The 19,507-nt window shown below is 55.7% G+C and overlaps 1 protein-coding gene across 2 annotated transcripts; it reads right to left on the bottom strand.

Annotated features, from left to right (window-relative positions):
* Positions 1 to 10,161: 10,161 nt before the first annotated feature.
* Positions 10,162 to 19,507, bottom strand: EFNA3 (ephrin A3). Of its 2 annotated transcripts, XM_012767903.3 has the most exons (5): positions 19,281 to 19,507; positions 12,944 to 13,257; positions 12,437 to 12,502; positions 12,173 to 12,250; positions 10,163 to 11,958 (listed from the first exon to the last, which is right to left on the bottom strand). In XM_012767903.3, exons 1-5 carry the CDS (start codon positions 19,406 to 19,408, stop codon positions 11,828 to 11,830), a joined length of 717 nt encoding a protein of 238 aa, XP_012623357.1. In that variant the 5' UTR covers positions 19,409 to 19,507; the 3' UTR covers positions 10,163 to 11,827. The 2 variants fall into 2 exon arrangements, with proteins under 2 accessions (XP_012623359.1, XP_012623357.1); XM_012767905.2 differs by lacking the exon at positions 12,173 to 12,250 and having other exon boundaries at positions 10,162 to 11,958.

Raw genomic sequence — 19,507 nt, 5'->3', positions numbered from 1 at the left:
AGTATGATTGACAAAGAAAAAAAAAAAAAAAAAAAAGAATAAAAATTTAAAGTTCATTTGCATTTCTCCCATCTAAGCACTAAGAAGACCTATTTGCATTTCTTTTCTGTGAACTGTTCATGTTCTTTGGCCATTTCTCTATTGGGTTGTTGGTGTTTTCATTTCATTGTTAACTCCAAGGGGGAAAAAAATTAACTCTAAGGAAAATATTAATAAAAAGGCTTTAAAAATATAATGAATCATAGTATATTACATGGTTCAATTGGAAATAATTGTTATAGTTTAATAACCATCTAAATGCTAAATATTGATTTAACCAAAATTTTGGATTTAACTCTATTTCTGTTAGGAGAGTGGAGGCAAATGTGTGTGTCCATGTGGGGTAGGACATAGAGAACTAAATCCTTATTTTCCATGAGCAGAAGTCAATAGAGAAAGTCTAACACTGAAAAAAGAAAAAAGGAAAAAACAGTCGTACAAGCATCTTATTTAGAAATATAAAGGTAAATATCAGAAGAAACTACCAGAAAGTTTGAGTGAGGTTGAGAGCTGGGGAGGAATGGGGCAGGAGCTATCATTTTTCATCAAAGCTGTCTAGTCCCATTTGACTTTTTAAACTATAAAATGTGTTACTGTGATAAAAATAAAATTAATCATATACAATGAAAAGGGATGGTATATACATTACATTAATAATTAAAGCCTCCCTTTTAAAATAGAGGGATATTACAGAATATGATATACAGGAGTGTTTATGCCAATTATTGCAGCAAAAAGGGGTTAAAAGATGGAAGAAGGCCCAATGTCTTTTTTTTTTGAGACAGAGTCTCACTTTGTTGCCCAGGCTAGAGTGAGTGCCGTGGTGTCAGCCTAGCTCACAGCAACCTCAAACTCCTGGGCTCAAGCAATCCTGCTGCCTCAGCCTCCCAAGTAGCTGCGACTACAGGCATGTGCCACCATGCCCGGCTAATTTTATATATATATTAGTTGACCAATTAATTTCTTTCTATTTATAGTAGAGACGGGGTCTTGCTCTTGCTCAGGCTGGTTTCGAACTCCTGACCTCGAGCAATCCACCCGCCTCAGCCTCCCAGAGTGCTAGGATTACAGGCGTGAGCCACCGCGCCCGGCCTCCAATGTCTTTTTGAAAAGCAAACAAAGTCACATTGGGAGGAAAGACTCTTCCAAAGTCACAGGCTGACTTCTGATTCTGGCCATGATGAAGTTAACAGGGACCATCTTCTTCCGTTGTGCCTTAAACAACTAAAAAACCCAGATCGGGTGTGGTAGTTCATGCCTGTAATCCTAACACTTTGGAAAGGAGGATCACTTGAGGCCAGGAGTTTGAGATCAGCCTGAGCAACATAACAAGACCCTGTCTTTGCCACCCCCACCCCAAAACAGAAAAAATTAGGCAAGCACTATGCTTCTGTTACTGAGTAGCTCCTAGCTACTCAGGAGGCTGAAGTGGGAGGATTCCCTTGATCCCAGGGTTTTAAGGTTACATTGGGCTATGATAGCACCACTGCACTCCATCCACCCTGGGCAACAGAGTGAGACCCTGTCTCTTAAAAAACAAGCAAAAACAGATAAACAGATCCAAAGTATCACAGAATTAGTGATATTTCAAAGGTTTTATAATACTGTGTTTAACAAAAAATAAGACCTACCCATAAAATAAGCCCTAGCAGGATTTCTAAGCATTTGTGCAATATAAGCCCTACCCTGAAAATAAGACCTAGTGATGGGCGTGGCTATGCAGCGTATCTGCACAACCCATGCATTTCCTCGCAGAGCAGTAAAGAAGATGAGCAGTCCTTCTCATCTGCCCCATCGTGAAGCTACTATCCCAGAGGTGACCGGAAAGGTGTGGGCAGCCCCACCAACAAGGTCGGCTCCCCCTGTCTGGTCCCGGCCATCCTGTGCGTGCTGCAAGCTGAGGCTTTGAGGGGAAAATAACACACGCCCTGAAAATAAGCCCTAGGGTGTCTTCTTGAGGAAAAATAAATATAAGACCCTGTCTTATTTTCGGGGAAACACAGTAGCTATTATTAAATGTATTCCATATGTTCAAGAAGATAAAGAAGAACATGAACATACTATGGAGAGATGTGAAAGATATAAAACAAGACCACAATTGAGCTTCTAGAGATGAAAATCACAATGTCTGAGATGAAAAATATACTGGATGGAATTAAAAACACATTAGTCACTGCAGAAGAGGATTGGTCAACAACTTGGAGACCTAGCAATAGAAACTATCCAAAATGAAACACAGAAAAGGAAAAAAACTTTAAAAAAAAAACCAAAGCTGATCATCGTGTTGCATGTTTGTAGTCCCAGCTACTCAGGAGGCTGAGGCAGGAGGATCACTTGAGCCCAGGAGTTTGAGGTTGCTGTGAGCTAGGCTGATGCCGCTGTATTCTAGCCCAGGGAGACAGTGCAAGACTCTGTCTAAAAATATATATATATATATATATACACATATACACAAAACCCATAAAATCAGTGAGCTGTGGAATAACATCAAGCAGCCTGTGTACTTGCTTGGAGATCTAGAAATGTGGATCTGCCAGAGACCGAGTGACAGAAAAATATCTGAAGAAATAATAAAATCCAAATTTGATGAAAATTATAAATCCACATATCCAAGAAGCTCAATAATCCTAAGCACAAGAAATACGGAGAAAACTACATGAAGGCACATCATAATCTGCCTTAATCACTGCTAAACACCAGAGATAAAGACAAAATCTTAAGAGCAGCCAGAGGAAAAACACATTATGTAAAGAGGAATAAAATAGAAGCAGATTTCTTGTCAGAAACAATGCAAGCCTGAAGACAGTGGAGCAATGTCTTTAAAGTATGAAAAGATAAAAACTGTCAACCTAGAATTTAGTGGAGATATCTTTCACATATGAAGATGGAATAAAGAGGCATTTAGACATTCAAAAGCTGAAAGAATTCATCACCAGCAGACCTGCACTGTAAGAAATGTTTTAAAAAGTCCTTCAAGCAGAAGAAAAATGATACCAGATGGAAATCTCCATCTACACAAGGGAATGAAGAGCACCGGAAATGGTAAAAATGTGGATAAATATAAAAGATTTTTTATTTTAAAATTCTTTTTGAAAGATAGTTGAGGGTTTAAAGCAAAACAAATAATGTATTGTGGGGTTGATAGCATGTGTAGAAATAAATGCATGACAACAGTAGCTGGGAGGTGGGGATGGGAGGACGGTGTTTACACTAAGAGGTATGACATTACTCGAGGAAGATGGACTATAGATAGACTATATGTTAAAGATGCATTCTGTAGTCCTCAAGGAACCACAGGAAAAAAATTTAAGGATAGCTTAATAAGCTAATAAAGGAGATAAAATGGAGTTAAGGTCACAGGAGGTCCCTGGGGTCTTGTTGGCCGCCTGCTCTGCAGTCAGGGCAGCTGAGTTGGATTCCCCAGCCCAGCAGGGTCTCATAGAGCTGCGGTTTCCAACCTCTGGGCCACTAATGGGTACCCTCCGTGGCCTGTTAGGAACCAGGCCGCAGAGCAGGAGGTGAGTGGTGGGCGAGCAAGTGAAGCTTCATCTGTATTTACAGCCGCTGTCTCCCATTACCCCCAGAAGGGACCATCTCGTTGCAGGAAAACAAGCTCAGGGCTCCCACTGATTCTGCATTACAGTGAGTTGTATCGTTATTTCATTATGTGTTAAAGTGTAATAATAATAGAAATAAAGTGCACAATAAATGTAATGCGCTTGCATCATCCCGAGACCATCACCCACCCCCCGGCCCGTCCGTGGAAAGATTGTCTTGCATGCAACCGGACCCTGGTGCCAAAAAGGTTGGAGACCGCTGCTATGGAGCCGCTGGAGGTGTTTGGGATAGAATACGGTCAGGAAAGAACTTCCTCTCCTGCCACCTTCTGGCAGTAAATGTAGCCTATTTTTAACTCAGGCCTCGGCTTTAAGTGCTTTTGGCTGAAGGAGAATCGGCCGCTTCTGAGACGCCCAGGCAGCCGCAGGCTCCCCGGCTTCTCTGCTCCCTCCAGCCCTGCAGGGCTCAGGGCTCGGACGCCCCGACTTCCCGGCCGCTCGTGCCAGGAAGGGAACCCCTCTCCACTGTGGGCGCTCGCTGTGGGCACCCACGACAGGCCGCCCACGGCAGGGGCGCACCCGAGTGACAGGGTCTCCAGGGGGCGCCGCTCGCTCGGAGACCGTGGGAACCGTGCCGCAGAGTGGCGCAAGGGCAGCCTGGGCGGGAACCGACCGCAGACTCTCGCCCGAGGAGGGTGTGAGCGCGCATAAAGGCCCACTGTGTGAAAAGGGTGTGCCCTGTTGTGAGTGTGGCTGTCGTGTGACGGTTTATGCGGTGAAACTTACACACAGCAGCCTCTGTCCTTTCGATTGCGCTGCCGGCTTTGCTTGGCCTGTCTTCGCTCAGCCCCCCAGCCAACGCCCACACCCTTGCTGGCAGACTCCCAATCACCCCTCGAGCCTCAGCTCTCCCAAGTCTTCCCTGACAACCTGCCCATAGGCCCACCCCAAATGGCCGCCCTCTTCCGGGTTGTGTACCCAGGGTTTAGCACAGTGCCTGGTGTGTGATTGGCCTTCACGGAGTGAGGCATGCTCTCAAGACCTGTTTGGGGGCCTTTTTAGGGGCCCCCTGAGTGTACCCCCTTTTCCCACTGTCGCACCAGGTCCTGTCAGGCCCTGAAGGGCACCCAAGTGACAGAGCTCAGGGCACAAAGGAGTGCCAGGATCACCCTCCATGCCCAGGGTGTCTAATGGTTCAGAGAGGCCCGGCCTGGGGTGTGTGCTCAGAGTGGGCAGTGCTGATGCCCAGGTGGGCACAGGTGGGCATGGAGTGGGGCAGCCGCTGTTGGCCTCTCCTCTGGTCCATGCCCCAAGGCTCAAGGTCTGGCATCGGTGTGTGTGTGTGTGTGTGTGTGTGTGTACGTGTGCGTTCACATGTGCGATCATGCCTGTGGTGTGGGAAGAGGGGTCTCTCTGGTCTCAGGCTTAGCTCTTGCTCTTCCCAGCTACAGGCCCCCAATTGTTCTGTCCTTCACCAGCGTGTGGCAGCAGTGGGGAGGGGGTCCGGGGTCCCTGGGAGGAATGGTGGTGCACATCTGTGTCTAATGCTGGGGGTGGGCTCTGTGTGTGTATATGGATGTGAGTGACAAGCCCCTGTCTCTCTTCGGGTTTGTGAGTGTGTCTGGGATATTCTTGGGACCTTCGGGGTTGTTCTGGTGTCCCATCTGGCTGTTGACGTGAGTGACTTGTAGGTTTCTAGAGGGTGTGAACGTGGCACTGCTCTCCTCCCCACCCCACCTCCTGTCTCCTTAGGACTTTCCCGGACTCTAGACTTTGCCCAGTTGGCTTACTGGGACTGTCAGCAGGTCTGTGTTGGAGAATTGTGTCATCTGTTGGCTGCTAGCCCTCAAGTGTGTCGCCCTGCGTGAGCCTGGATGCCAGTGTGGCTCAGGGTACCTGGGAGCCCCTTGCCCTGTGTGTGGGCTTGTGTGTGTGTGCGAGCATGTTAGACAGCGGGGCGTCACTGTGTGCCTAATGCCCGTGGAAGACGAGTGTGAGGGCTCTGGAACAGGGTGCAGGCGCACACATGGATGTGTATGCGAGTGGCAGTGAGTGTGTCCGAGTTCCTGCCGCACGCGTTGGGGTAGGTGACCTGTGCTCCCCAGCCCTCCTGTGAGTGCCTGCATGTCCTCCAGCCCAGTGGGGCCTCTTCCACTTCAGCTGTGTAAACAAAGCCCCCACCCCATTCTGAGGCCCCTTCAGGGCTGCTGGGCTGACCCTCCTCCCCCTGGGCAGTGAGTTTGATTGACTGTGTAGGGTTGCAAAGTTTGTGAGATTATAAGAGTAGGTGTGAACCAAAGTGTGTGCAATTGTATGTGAGCATGAGTGTGACGCCCTGGCCTCTCAGGGGTAGGTGGGGGGCCCCTGGCTAGCCGGTTGAGCCCAGCTCTCCCAGGTTCCTGGGCCTGTCTGTCCACCCTTTTATAGCCAGGCTTGGCGACAGCCCTATAATTACTTGGGGCCAGACGCTGTGGTGAATGGAGGCCAAGAGTTTGGTGCTGACCCTTTTGGGAGGGCCCAGATCTGCCGCTCACAGGACCAAGCCAGCGGAGACTGCAGGAGGCCATGACTCCCAGGGTCAGATGGCAGGCCAGCATCACTGGGCCCTGCCTGCAGCTGGTCTCCTAGTCTGGACCCAGAGTGTCCCCGGGCTATCCCTTGTGTCAGCGTCACACTTCTCCAGTCTGTAGTCTAGGGACTGCAGCTGCCCAACTTGTGTCTCTTCCGCCTCCTGTCTGTGTCCCTCTTGGCACCCCATGCCCCCAATCCAGCTCAAGTGCATCATCCCCACCTGTGTCCTCTTGTTCCCCTCTGCCCAGTCCTTGCCTTTTGTCCCAGCTTGTGTCTTTCATTCCACCACATCCAGCTCATATTCCTGTCCCAACTCATGTTCTCCCCGCACAGCCCAAGCCCCTGGTTTGCCAACTAGACAGAACAAGAAGGGTGAGGGAGAATGTGTAAGATTTGGGGGCCAAGTAGCCCTGGGGACAGGTGTGGACTGGGCCACGTCCACTCCCAACCCCATAGCATCTAGAACTGGGGGGAGGAGAGAAGGGCGTAGGGGTCAGAGAAATTCTAGGGTGGAGATGGGCTGGGCCCGCCCTGTTCCAGGCCTGAGAACAGAGAACCCCACAGTGCAGCCCTTTAGTGGCCAACAGGCAGCCACAGCACTTCCAGGACCACAGTCCCTCCCCAAGCTCCACTCACGCACTCTGGCCGGCCCCCAGCTCAGGTGCTGCGCCACCTGGTGGATGTGGACAGACGTGCAAGCCCTGAGTGGCAACAAGGCTTGGACCCCGGCCTGGATGGCAAAGAGCCCCGCTCCTTCCCCGCTGCCCGCAGCAGGCTGGAGTGACCTCTCTCCCAGAAGGGGAGGCACAGCCTGCCCTGAACGTCACTCCCCACGCCAACATTTGTGTTCAGTTGTTTGTTGTTGCTTCTGTTTTTGACCTTGGGGAGGACAGGAGAGGAGGGATGTGTGAGGTTCTCTGTGTCTGGGGGGTTCACCTGTGAGAACCACTGGGAATTCCAGCGTGTGTGTTTTTTTTGTTTTTTGTTTTTGTTTTTGTTTTTTTTTTGAGACAGAGTCTCGCTTTGTTGCCCAGGCTAGAGTGAGTGCCGTGGCATCAGCCTAGCTCACAGCAACCTCAATCTCCTGGGCTCAAGTAATCCTTCTGCCTCAGCCTCCCGAGTAGCTGGGACTACAGGCATGTGCCACCATGCCCGGCTAATTTTTTCTATATATATTAGTTGCCCAATTAATTTCTTTCTACTTATAGTAGAAACAGGGTCTCGCTCTTGCTCAGGCTGATTTTGAACTCCTGACCTCGAGCAATCTGCCCGCCTCGGCCTCCCAGAGTGCTAGGATTACAGGCGTGAGCCACCGCGCCCGGCCTCCAGCATGTGTTGATGTGACCCCTCTTGGCGCCCTGGCTGGAGGATCCAAATGAGACAAAACAAGGAGGAAGAAGAGCCCACTCAGGGTGTCAGGGTGGGGGTGCTGCCCATCTGGAGGTGGCTTTGCCAGTCTGGAGCCTGCACAACTCACTGGCTTGAATTTCCCTTGCCTCAGGGCTGTGTGCTTCGGGGTGGGGACAGCAGGATGGGCAGAATGTTCAAGCCCTGGGGCACCATCTGGCAGCTGGCAGCACATTCTAAGGGCACCCAGGTGCTGGGGTGGGGCAGGAGGAAGGAGGGAGCTCAGCCTCGTTTCCCCTTCACCAGCTGTAGCCCTGTTGCCCAATATGCCACTTCCCCAATCCTTGTTCAGTCCCATGTATGAAGCTATCCTGCTCTGCTCTGTTCTCTTCTGTCCTGTCCTGTCCATCAGTAGGTGTCAGGTCTGGACTGTGAGTCTCTTTCCTTCCCTCCCTCCAGCCCCTGCCCTCAGGCCCTACCCCTGGTGCTGCCTCACCACTGTCACGGCCAGGACACCCTAGGCTCTGCAGACCTTGGCATCACAAGGCCGAGGCCCCGTGCTAGGCAGGCTTGGGGTCACTGGCGTCTGTCCATCTCAGTGCTGGGAACTAAAGCCTTGCCTGAGGGGAGATCCCAGCAGGGCCTGGCAGCTTCTTGAAGCCCCAGGCTAGAGGGGGAGGAGGTCCTTGAGGTGAGTGGCACTGTCTTTTTAGTTGCTGCTTGTGGTGGTTTGAGAACTTTCTGATGCCAACTTTCAATTCCTGGGAAGATGCAAATCTTCCCCACCGGGGCATTGCAGTACAATAGAAGAAAAGATGAGGAGGGCTCAGGAGCCTGAGTTCCAGTCCTGGCTCTACTACAGACACCTGAGTGACTGTGGACACGTGACTTGCTCTCTCTGAGATTCGGTCTTCCCATCCGTAAAATGAAGGGTTTGGATTGGGTCACCCAATCCAGACCTGCGGGCCTTTGATATCTTTCTCCAGAAACCCCAAGTAGCATGGGTGGAAGGGGTGACAGGCTATGGGCATGAGGGGAGGCAGTCAGGATTTGTGGGAAAGGGTTCCAGGAGGTGGTACAGGTTCCAGTGGTCAGGGCACAGTGACAGTCAGACCCATTTGATTTTCCTGATTGTTTTCTTTTAGAGACGGGGTCTCGCTATGTTGCCCAGGCTGAGTGCAGTGGCTATCGCAGGCAGGATCATAGTGCACTACAGCCTGGAACTCCTGGGCTCAGGTGATCCTCCCGCCTCAACCCCCTGAGTAGCTGGGATTACAGGCATGTGCACCACCATGCCAGGCTCAGACCCACTTTGAATGCCAGCCCTAACACTTACCAGGCTGTGTGACTCTAGTCAAGGGACATAGCCTCTTAGACCCTCATCTGTATTATTGGAATAGTGAGGCTTGAGTGCTCACCACATAGTAGGTGCTCAGTAAACGGAAGTTGGCTTGTTCTAGTTCCTGTCCCCAAATGCCTGGTCATATCTCAGTCTTAACCATTTCTGGATTTTTGGATCTTCAAGCCTTCCCCATCCCAGCTGGTCAGCCCTTATCTTGCCCAGTCCTGGGACTGAAGGGATCCTGCGGCTTAGGCCTACTGCTGTGGCTCCCCCGTGGGACAAATTATACTCTTCAGACCTCAAGGCCTTCAAGACTCTCCCCAGTGGGGCCCCAGCTGTGTGTACCTCCTCCTCCCTGAAGCTTCTTCCCTGTGTCCCCAGGCAAGTGTGTGCTTTTCCTTGGTGTTCCCAAAGCCCCCGGGCATGTACCCACGAAAGCGCAGGTTATATTGTCAGTGTGTATGTTACTGATTTCTGCTCACACATCAACACACACTAAATTATGAGCTTATTTGAGGATGGAGGCCGTGTCCTCTTCATTTCCCCAGTAGCCAGGATAGAGCCTGGTACTCAGTAGGTGCTCAGTAAATGTCAATTGACTACACAGACCATTGGATGGATGAGACTACCTTTCAGTCTTATCTCCCAGTAAGGGACCACAGACTGGTCCTCCGGCTGCCCCTGCTTCTTTCCTACCTGCCCTCCCAACCACACTCCTTGTTCTACCACTGGGAAACCCACCCACTCTCCAGAGTCCCACTGAGATTCCATTTCTCTGGGAGAAAACACAGTCCCTGGGGCCAAGGACTCACTCTCACATTGCAGCTGGCAGGAGCCCCAGGGGCACACAGGAGGGGCGCTTGCCCAGGATGCAGCCGGCCCACACAGTGCCAATTAGAGAACCTGGGTGGGATAGAGTCCCAAGGGTGCACAGCTTGGCGATAAGAAGGTACCCCTCTCTAGGCCAGGGCACTTGGCTCAGCAAGTGAAGCCCCGGGTACATTTTAGTTCCTATCACCACCGCCTACACAGTGCCAGCCTGTACAACCTTGACCTTACCCAGCCTGGGCTCCTAGAAGTGGCCTTTGACTGCTTCGCCCATTCTCCCAGCTTTTGCCTTCTGTCTCCTGGGTCCTCCTGACTGTCGCAGGGTGCTGTGGTCATGGCAAGCCTCACCCCAGTGAACTGAACTCCCAGCCCTTTGGGCATAATGTTTTAAAATGAATAAAATTACAAAGGGTTCTAAATGAAACTAATTATATTGAAGCAGTTATCAAAACATTTACATTTTTGGTATAGTAATACATATGCTTCTTTATTAACACATTAAAAATAAGGAAAATCTAACAATATGATCATTTCAAAGTTGTGATGAGCGTAAATGATATCTTGAGATATCTTTAACAACTATAATGCAGTCTGAAAACATCTGTGATTTCAGGTGGTTACAAAGTCACAGGTACTGTTAATACCATTATGGCTTGCTGCCCAAGTACACAGGAGAATGTTAAATTTCGGTTATAGGTGACTGTAAGTAAAGATGTAATTTTTTTCCTATCTAGGTTCACCAACCCCCTGAAATCCATACATCCCCCAGTCAAGAACCTCTAATTACAGAATTGAATGGGAAGAAAAGGAGAAAACCATCATTGATTTGAGTTTTTAACTCCTTGTGTCATTTAATCCTTACACCAACTCTGAGAGAGAGATTTTATAGCCCAGTTTTTCTGACGGGATACTTAAGGCTCAGAGAGGTTAAATGATTTGTCCAAAGTCAACCAGGCCCAGTTTGGAAGCCCCTGTTGCTCCCCACACACAGAACTGCCTCTTTTAGAGGAGACAAGCCACAGAATAAGCGTTCAATTGACTCTTTGGCCCCAGAATCCCCTCTCCCACCCAGCACTGTGACCTATGGGGTTTAACCAGTGTAACAGAAGGGTGATGGCCCCTTGAAATCACACACACTCTGTTATTTTTATCTCCAGTTTATTTTTTTAGACTAAGAGCAGAGTATGAAAGTCACAGCCAAAGCACTTGAAAAAGGCCCAGGAGGATGGGTGGGGACCACATAAGGTGAGCAGGGCAAGGTCCTGGGAGATGGTTCCCGGCTCAGGGCTGGAAGGGAGGGGGCGTTGTTGTCTCACGGTCTCCAAAAGTGTCTGTGCGTTGCATAGGTCCTGTCTTCACAGAAGACAAAAGAGGGGCCAGGGGGTCCCCCTGGGTGTAGGGGGCCTAGCCTGGTGGGGAAGGGGTCTGAAGCTGGAAGGGGAAGTTGAGAAAGGTCAGGGGGTTAAGAGGGAGAGGGATCTGTCTGTCTGTACATTATATATAGAGATATAGAGTCTGTACATGCCTGCCTGGCACCCCAATGCCCACCCCTTTCCATCCTTGTCCACTGCCCGCCCCCCAGGGGTGTCTACTTGTAAACTCGGATTTGATCCAAACCACAATCCTGGAAGTGGGAGTAGGGGGAGGAGGACGTGCTTATTGCTGTAAACAGGGGAAGGGGGCAGCGCGTGGTGCTACCCTCTCACCCATCTAGTCCCCTCCCCATGTTCTGCCCCTGGAGGAGAGCAATGGGGGTGCCTCCCACGCTTCGATTTGCTCTCTCTGGAGGCATATTTGTCTCTGGGGGACAAAGAGGGAGGGCACCAGGAGTCAGGGAAAGGTACCTGGGGGCAGGGAGTCCTGAGCGCTGCCCTTTATGGCCCCCAAGTTTGGTACCAAACATTACCAGAGCCACAAGGCCACCCGGGACCCATGGCTGTCCCTGTGCCTGGTTCCACTACAGTGCCCTACCTGGGGGGAGAGGGCAGAGGAGGTGGGCACAGATATATGGTGTAGACCCCTCACTTTCAGCCATGGGAGGAGGGGTCTAGGCTCCACAGCTAGCCTTCCCTTGAAGAGGCCAAAAGCTCCCTGTTCCTTCCCAGCCCCGTCCCATCTCTCTCTGCCAAGGGAGGGGGCAGAGCTAGGAGGCCAAGAGTGTCATGAGGAAGAAGGCGATGCCCACGGCCAGGGGCAGGTGTTCCCGTTTGGGGCTGGTCCCGCTGATGCTCTTCTCAAGCTTGGGCACCTGGGGGTTCTCTCCCTCAAAGTCTTCTGTGGACAGATGAATAGACAGACTGGTGAGGGCTGGGCTGCGCGCTGGGGCGGGAGCTCGCGGCAGCGGCAGCAGCGGTGGAGCTGGGGACGTGACCACCCACGGGGATAGGCAGGGTCAGTGCCCCCAGGAGAAGGCATGCGAGATGAGCAGGCACCGGGGAGGGGGCTGCGGTTCCAGCAGTGGCCACCAGAGGGCGCTGCGCAGACTCACCCAGCACGTTGATCTTCACATTGGGGCCCATGGTGAACTGGGGGAGAGTGGGGACCGGCTTCTCCCCGGAGTGCGATGCTGCGGGGTGGGGTGCGGGTGGGGAGAGAGGAGGGGAGAGTCAGGGCCAGGATCCCCTCCCCCTGCTACAGCTGGGGAGCAAGGCCCCCTCGCCTGTGCCCTCCGCCCCCACCCCCAGGAAGCCAGGAGAGCCCCAAAGCAGGGGAGCCAAGGGTGGGGGCGCGGCTCGGAGCCGCTTATACTCACTGGAGGCGCAGCAGACGAACACCTTCATCCTCAGACACTTCCAGTGCAGGTTGTGGGTGGGCGTGGCTGCGGAGGAGACTGGCCTGAGTCACTTTCGCCCAATTTGTGCCCTGTGCCCTCGCTCAGAAGATCTCACTCTCTCCAAGCTGCTCCCCTGGGGCATTCTTCCTCAGCCCTCCCTCTACCCTTTGGACACTGGTCAGTGCATCCACCTCCAGCCCTAGAAGTCCCTTTGGTCCCACCCCCAGAAGCTCTGACCCCTGAGGTCCCGAGCCTGGAACGGCCCTCACAGAAACACTCTCTGCGGCCCAAACTTGGGCCTGTCACCAACCCCTCTCTTAGCCTCACGACCCTCTCGGAGCTAAAACCCGGAGGCCCCCGGTGCCCCCGCCTCATCCTGGGCAGCCCTAGCGACAGCCGCATCGGCCCGCCGGGGACCGCGGACCCCGCCCCCGGCTGCCTGTCACTCAGACACTGACTTTTAGGCCCGCCCCGGCCGTCACTCACAGATGTAGTAGTACTCCTGGCCGGCGTGGAACTCGTAGCCCAGCGAGAAGGCGCTGTAGCGCTGGAACTTCTCCGAGAACTTGATGGGGCTGTGGGGCGCGTGCGGCCGGTTGCACTCCCAGCGCTTGAAGCCCTGGCTGGCGTTGCAGGTGCGGTAGCCGCTCCGGCTCACCATGTACAGCACGTACTGCTCCGCCCCGCCGCCGGGCCCCGGCCCCGCCCCGGGGCCCACCCCCGAGCTGTTGTAGTGCGGGCAGTAAATATCCAGGTAATCGTTCACATTCACCTGGACCGTGTAGCCCTCTCGCCGCAGGCTGTGGGGAAAAGGAAGCGGGTCAGCGAGAAGAAACCCCAAAGCCAATCCGCTTTTCACCTCGCCGCTCCGCAGACCTTCCCTAGGGTCCCCGAGCCTCCCGACTTTTCCTCCGAGCTTCCTCTCTCCACAGCCCCTGTCTCTGTCCCCAGGGCCCTAGTGCCGCCAGTCCCTCAACTATCCTTCGGTGCCCTCTCCTTCTGGGCCTGTCTTTCTCCTGGTGGCCACCAGAGGGTAGCAAAGGCGCAGGGAAGCCCGGCCTGCCACCAAAGAAAACGGCGAGGGAGAGGGGCGGAGGGAAGACGGGAACGTACGCTTTGGTTGCCACAGAAACGGCGCAGGCCCCAGCGACTCCCAGACCCAGGCCCGGATTTCCTCCGTCCATCCCCCATAATTCACCAGCCGGGAGGAGAGAGAGAAGGGATGGAAGCGTAGGGTGAAAGTGGGAGGGATCCCTCCCGAGAGACACCCTCCCTCGCTTCTCCCAGCATGCTTCCCTGCCGCTGCCAGTCCACCCCCAAGGCCAGTCCGACAGGACCTGCCCTCACATACGCATGTATGGCGGCTTCATGCATATACATGCATAAGTTCTATGGCACACACACAAATATGTCCACCGTCTACTCATGGGTGGCATACACACAGGAATCTAGGTTGTGTGTGTGCTGGCCCACATGCCAGTCTTGGTTGACCCCAGCAGTCTCAGGCTCTCTCCTCTCCCCACACTATAGTATCATTGGCCTTTATACCTTGAGTTCCCTGACCTCCACCTGAAGGCCATGGGCAATTAGGTCCCCAGTAATCTGACACTACAAATCAGGGAGCTAAGGGACTGAGCACCAAGGCCCCACGTGGCATCATGCCAACCAGCCATAAGTTCTGTCTCATTATGCACCTCCCTCCTCAACCTGGGCACCACTGCCCCGCTGGATGATGCTAGGCAAGCAGTGGGCATAGTGCCTAGACAAGATGGCTGTGCCTCTTACTTCCCTGATCCCTCTTTGGGACAGAGAAGCAGATGCTGGGTCCCTTGTAATCCCCACCTGCCTTGCTAGTCACCATCAAAGTGTTGGTTTTAACGTCCTGGATAGTGGTACTGAGTGGTGTGGGTATGGGAGAAACCTCTGAATGGAGAAGGAAACTTGGAGAGGGGAGCAGGATTTTCCTCTAATTTCCTTAGGGTAAGAATGCACACATCTTGGCAGAGAGAGGTGAGTATGGTGGACACAGGAAGGCATGGGGTGGTTGGCAAAATGTCAAACCACTGGGGTCCCTAATCCCTGGGAACTCCCTGAGGGGAAGGACTGGCTCCCCATGTCACCAGGCACCACCCATTTCCACAAACAGTAATTAGATCCATTAAGGAAATGAGCTGAGCTTGGAGGCCTCTGCCTGGGGTGGGGCCTTCAGGGTCTCTCCCCACTTTACCCTACCTCCATGGCTTTGCCTGTGCTGCCCCCTCCACAAGCACCCCCTTCTAAACCTGGCAGTGAGGCAGATAGGAGACAGCTGGCATTTTGGCACCCCAGTTAGAATGGGCACAGCCTTCTTGAGTCATGAGGAATGTCACCAGCCCCACTCGGTTCCCATGGGAGTAATGGGTCATTCAGGCCCCTCCCTGGCCCCAGCACTCAGGTGGGCAGGAGTCTTGGCCTGGGGTACTGGGAGCAGGAAAACGGGTTAGACCAGGCCTGGCACCAAGCTGCCACCCCAGGCTTGCCTGTCCATCCTCAACCCCACAGTCTCCTGTTCCTCCCCTCAGGCTTTGGGGAGGGGGCTGCCAGCACTAAGGATGCCAGGTCTGGAGCAGCTGCACAGCCACACTGGGGCTCCTGTCCTTGAGCCTCACCCATGTTTCCAGTCTCACTCTGAAGGGGCCCCTCCCTGCTGCACCGCCCAGTTCCCCTGCAACACACCCCATTCCAGAAGGAAGTAAGCCAACTCTGCAGGTATCCCTACAGGTAACTCAGTTTCCTTAACAGGGCAGGACTAGCCTTATAAAAAGGTTGCTGGGTGACCACAAACGAAGAGAAGCCACCTTTTACCTATCCCTGTGCTGGGTGGCAGAAATACCCCCTGAAATGACCCCAAAGCTGGGCATGTGAGAAAAAGACGTGCTAATGGGGTGGCTGTGCCCAGTTGAAGCACAGGGGCAATGGGACAGAAGGGCTGGGTGCCAGGAATCCCCAGCCGCAATGCCCGGGAGACCAAGGTGTCTGCTTGGCTTGGGCGCTTTAATTGAATCTGTCATCCTTGCTCGCCCTGGCAGTGAAGAGAGAGGTGGCTCTAGGTCCCAGCGAAGCTCAGCAGCTAACCCCGCCTCCAGGGCCGGCCCCCACCCCGCCCCCAGGGGGTGGTGGTGAGGTGGGCTGGGATCTGGAGACTGAACCCTGCCCCTACATACAGTTCTCTATTCTTCTCCTACTTCATCCCTTACTAAACTCTCACCTCTCTTGCAGAAAGGCAAATGGCGACACACCCCATCGGGGTGGGGGGCCCCCTCACCCCGTTATTCGGTCTCTCCCCGACTCTCACAGTCCCGGAAGCGCATCCCGACCCCTCGCTGTCACTCCTTCAGTGCCCCGCCTGCCTGGCCCCACTGAGCCCTGAGTATCTGCGGAGGGGGGGCGGAGAAGGAGCAGGGAAGGAGCAAACCTCTCCCCCTGGGGCAATTAGGGGCAGGTAAACAGGGTGTCTAACAAGACCAGGGTGTAGGGAAAGGATCCCAAGGGGCCCTGAACTTGTTAAATCCCTGACCCGGGCCTCAGACGCCAGGATGCATGCAGAGTTAAGGGAGTGGAGCAAGGGTGTAAAGACACCCGGCCCGGGTTCTTCTTCCCTCTAGCGCGCGCCCCCGAGGCTGCGCGCCGCCCGCTCCAGCAGGCGAGGCCGCACCACGTGTGTGCGGCGTGGGGTCCGCGCGCCCGGGCTTTGGGGGGGGGTGGTGGCGGTGGCGGGAACGCTCGCGGGGCAGCGCGTGCACGCTGACACCCCGGCGCCCCTCAGACGCCCTCGGCCTTGGCGCCGCGCCTGTCCGGGTCTTGCCACCCGGGGTCCAGGCCCCGGGCTTTCCCGAGCAGCGTCGGGTGGGGGAGAGTCAGCGAGCCCGACACCCCCGCCCCTCCTCCTTGCGACAGCCGCGGCGACGGCGGCGAAGGTTTATTGATCTGCAGCGGCGGAGAGGAGCGAGAGACCCGCCGAAAGCGAGACACACAGAGACGGAGTGAGAGCGGAGACTAACAGAGACCAGATTCGCCGCCGAGAGGGGAAGGGAAGGAAGACACAGCGGGAGGGGAAGCCAGAAGCCCAGAGAGGGAGAGAAGAGAACGGGAACTGAGTCTGGGAGAACCCGAGAGACACAGAGGCCGGAGAGGCCCACAGACAGCAGAGATGGAGACAGAGACGCAAAGAAGAGAATCAGGGACACAGACGGGTGCAGGGCAGAGACCTGGTGACTGGAAAGACCATCAGGGACGTAGTAGAGCTAAAATAAATATTTGCTGAATGAATGTGTGAATGAAAGAGATCAGCAACAGCAACAGTTCAGAGATAAAGAGACAGGTAGAGAGACAGCTAGAGAAAGATGTTCCTGAGGCTTCTTGACACGGGAGAGAGTACCAACACCCTGCTCAGCTCTGCAAAGAAACGAAGCACAGGCCAGGGGCATATACTTGGCCACCAGTCGCCCCTCTCCAAATTCAGTTCCCGGCTTAGGGGACTCTTTGACCTCACACTCTCAGGCATCCCTCCAGTATAGTCCCCCATCCCCTGGCCCCCTTCTGGGCCAGGTTGGGAACAGGTCTCGCCTATTCCAGAGGACTAAATGGAAGGGCTAAGTCGGGGGCAGAGGGCTAGGCTGGGTCGCGGTCGTTGTGCAGGGCTATGCCCCCAGGTCTGTCAAAGAGGCCGCTGCACGTGTCCCACCAGCACCCTCCCACGTGACCCCCAGGAGGCGGGGTCGCAAGACCCTCCCCACGTGACCCCAAGGGGCAGAGACCCTCCGCTCGCGACAGGAGGTGGGAGCCAGGAGCTGGGCTCACGTGACTGGGGGGAGGGGGCTCGAGAGCCTGTGGCTCGGCCCGGCCCCGCCCCCAGCTCCCCGGCCCTTCCACTCTCGGCTCCGGAGCACGTCGCTCTCACGATTTATGGGGCCGCGGCTGCCGCAGTGAGGGAGCCGGGGAGCCCGGGCGCAGCGGCAACAAAGGCCCGGGAAACGAGGCGGGGGCGGCGGCAGCCTCCTGGCCGGGTGCGCGCCCCCTCCTACCTCCGCCGGTCCAGGCCCGCACCGGAGTGGAGAGGACAGAAAGGAGGCTCCCAGAACCCGGGCTTCCCCACCCCCTCCCAGAGCTTTCACCTGCGCCCAGGTGTATGCGGGGGAGGGGAACCTGATCAACATCCGCCCCCGAAGGCTATTCCCGCAACCCCCCACTCCCCGGCTCTGGCGTCCCCTAAGAACGCTGAGGTGCTCCAAGGGTGGCGAGGAACCCGAGGCCCCTCACCTGCGAGCTCTCTACTCCCTGCCAGACTCTAGCGGGGCGGGGGGCGGACGTGTGAGTCTAGGGGAGGGGATGAGCTAGATAGAGCAGGGGAGTCAACCCCCAGCGCCCCCCGGAGTTCTTGGAGTCCCGCTCCGGGGGGGAGGGGCCACATACCCACCCCCGAGGTTTCCATGGGAAGCGAGAGGGGGGCGTCGTTGGCTCATCCCCACCCCCAGTCTGACACTCCGGGCGCGAGAAGGGAGAGAGGGGGAGGCGCGGAGCCCCAAACAACAAAGAGCGGAGCGGCGGGCGGCAGCCCCTCCCCCGGGAGGTTGGGGGTCGAGGCCGCCCGGCCCTCCTGGTCCCCTCCCCTTGGGTCTCGTCATTTGCTCCCTAGTTGCCCCCCTGGGGTGGGGAGCCAGAGGCAGTGCTGCCGCCACCACCCGGGCAGGTGTGACAGTGACCCCCGCGTCCCCAGGGATCCCCCCCACCAACACACCGACACACGCTGAGGTGGCCGGGGTGATACACACGGTGGCTAGGTGGGGAGGAGAAGACAAGGGCAGCAAGGACTGAGCAGAATGAAGACCCGGCCCCGCAGCCAGCACCCGGCCGCCGCCGCGCCACACACCCCGGGAAACCACACGGCAGCCCTGACACCCGCCCAGACCGCGGCGGCGCCAACAGCTACCCCAGCCCAGACGCGGCCGGCCACGCGGACACCGGCCGCAGCCCCTTCCCCGACCCACAGCCCGCTCCCACCCCCAGACGATCGCCGACGCAGACACACAAATCACACACTCAGACACACACGCACACTGACAGCCGCGCACGCCCGCTCACACTTGGAACCATACGCCGTCCCCAGGCCCGGCGTGTGTGTGCGTGTGTGACACGCCGACATCTCCCTGCCTCCTTCCCTCTCGCCGGTACCCCACGTTCCCATCCTAACCAAGCAGCACTCCCAGGGTCCCCCAACTCGGCGACCCAGCCCCAGCTCACCCCAGCCGGGTTTATCCACATAACCAGGACAACCCATTGGCCTTCGTTCTGGGGAGGTGCTCGGTCACACTCCCCGCCTCAGCTCTGGATCCCACTTTTAAAAGCAGGAGTCCTAGACAGAACCCCTAGAAACCCTCATGGCGGAAAACAGGTCATTCCTGGGCCCCCAAATGTAGCGGCCTATCCTCAGCACACTGGCACCCCCAAACGCCAACCCAGCTAAAGGGAGTGAAGATGGGGGGACTATGGGACAGGGGCACGCTATTCCAGTGGTGGGTGTGGAGAGAAGCCAAGATGGGGTGGGGGCCCCTCCAGCAGCCACCTCCGCACGGCCCGAGCGCTCCTTACTATACCCCAACAGCTTCTCTCACACACCCGGAGTTTCATAGACGCCCACAGAGTGCGTCCCCCTCTCCCCCGGCTCCCAGCCCCCAGCTCTGGTCTCCCAGGACTCCCACCCTGGTCTCTCCCAGGACTTCCCGGGCCCACCAGCTCCCCCAGTCACTGCCATCGGACGCACGGACTCCCAGGGCCCCCGACTTACTGCTGGTTGGAGCTGTTCCAGTACACCGCATGCCGATTTCCCAGCGCCCCCCCAGGCCCCTGGGCCAGCAGCGGCAGCAGCGGCACGGGCACAAGCAGCAGCAGCAGCAGCAGCGGAGCCGCCGCCATCCCCGGAGCCGCCGCCGCCGCCGCCCCCCGACTGAGCCCCGCGCTCCCGGCTTCTCGGCTTCCCAGCTCCCTGCCGCCGCCGCCGCCGGGCCCCAGCCT

The sequence above is a fragment of the Microcebus murinus genome, chromosome 2, assembly GCF_040939455.1.
Source record: "Microcebus murinus isolate Inina chromosome 2, M.murinus_Inina_mat1.0, whole genome shotgun sequence".
Lineage (NCBI taxonomy): Eukaryota > Metazoa > Chordata > Mammalia > Primates > Cheirogaleidae > Microcebus > Microcebus murinus.
This window is presented reverse-complemented; position numbering and strand designations above follow the sequence as displayed.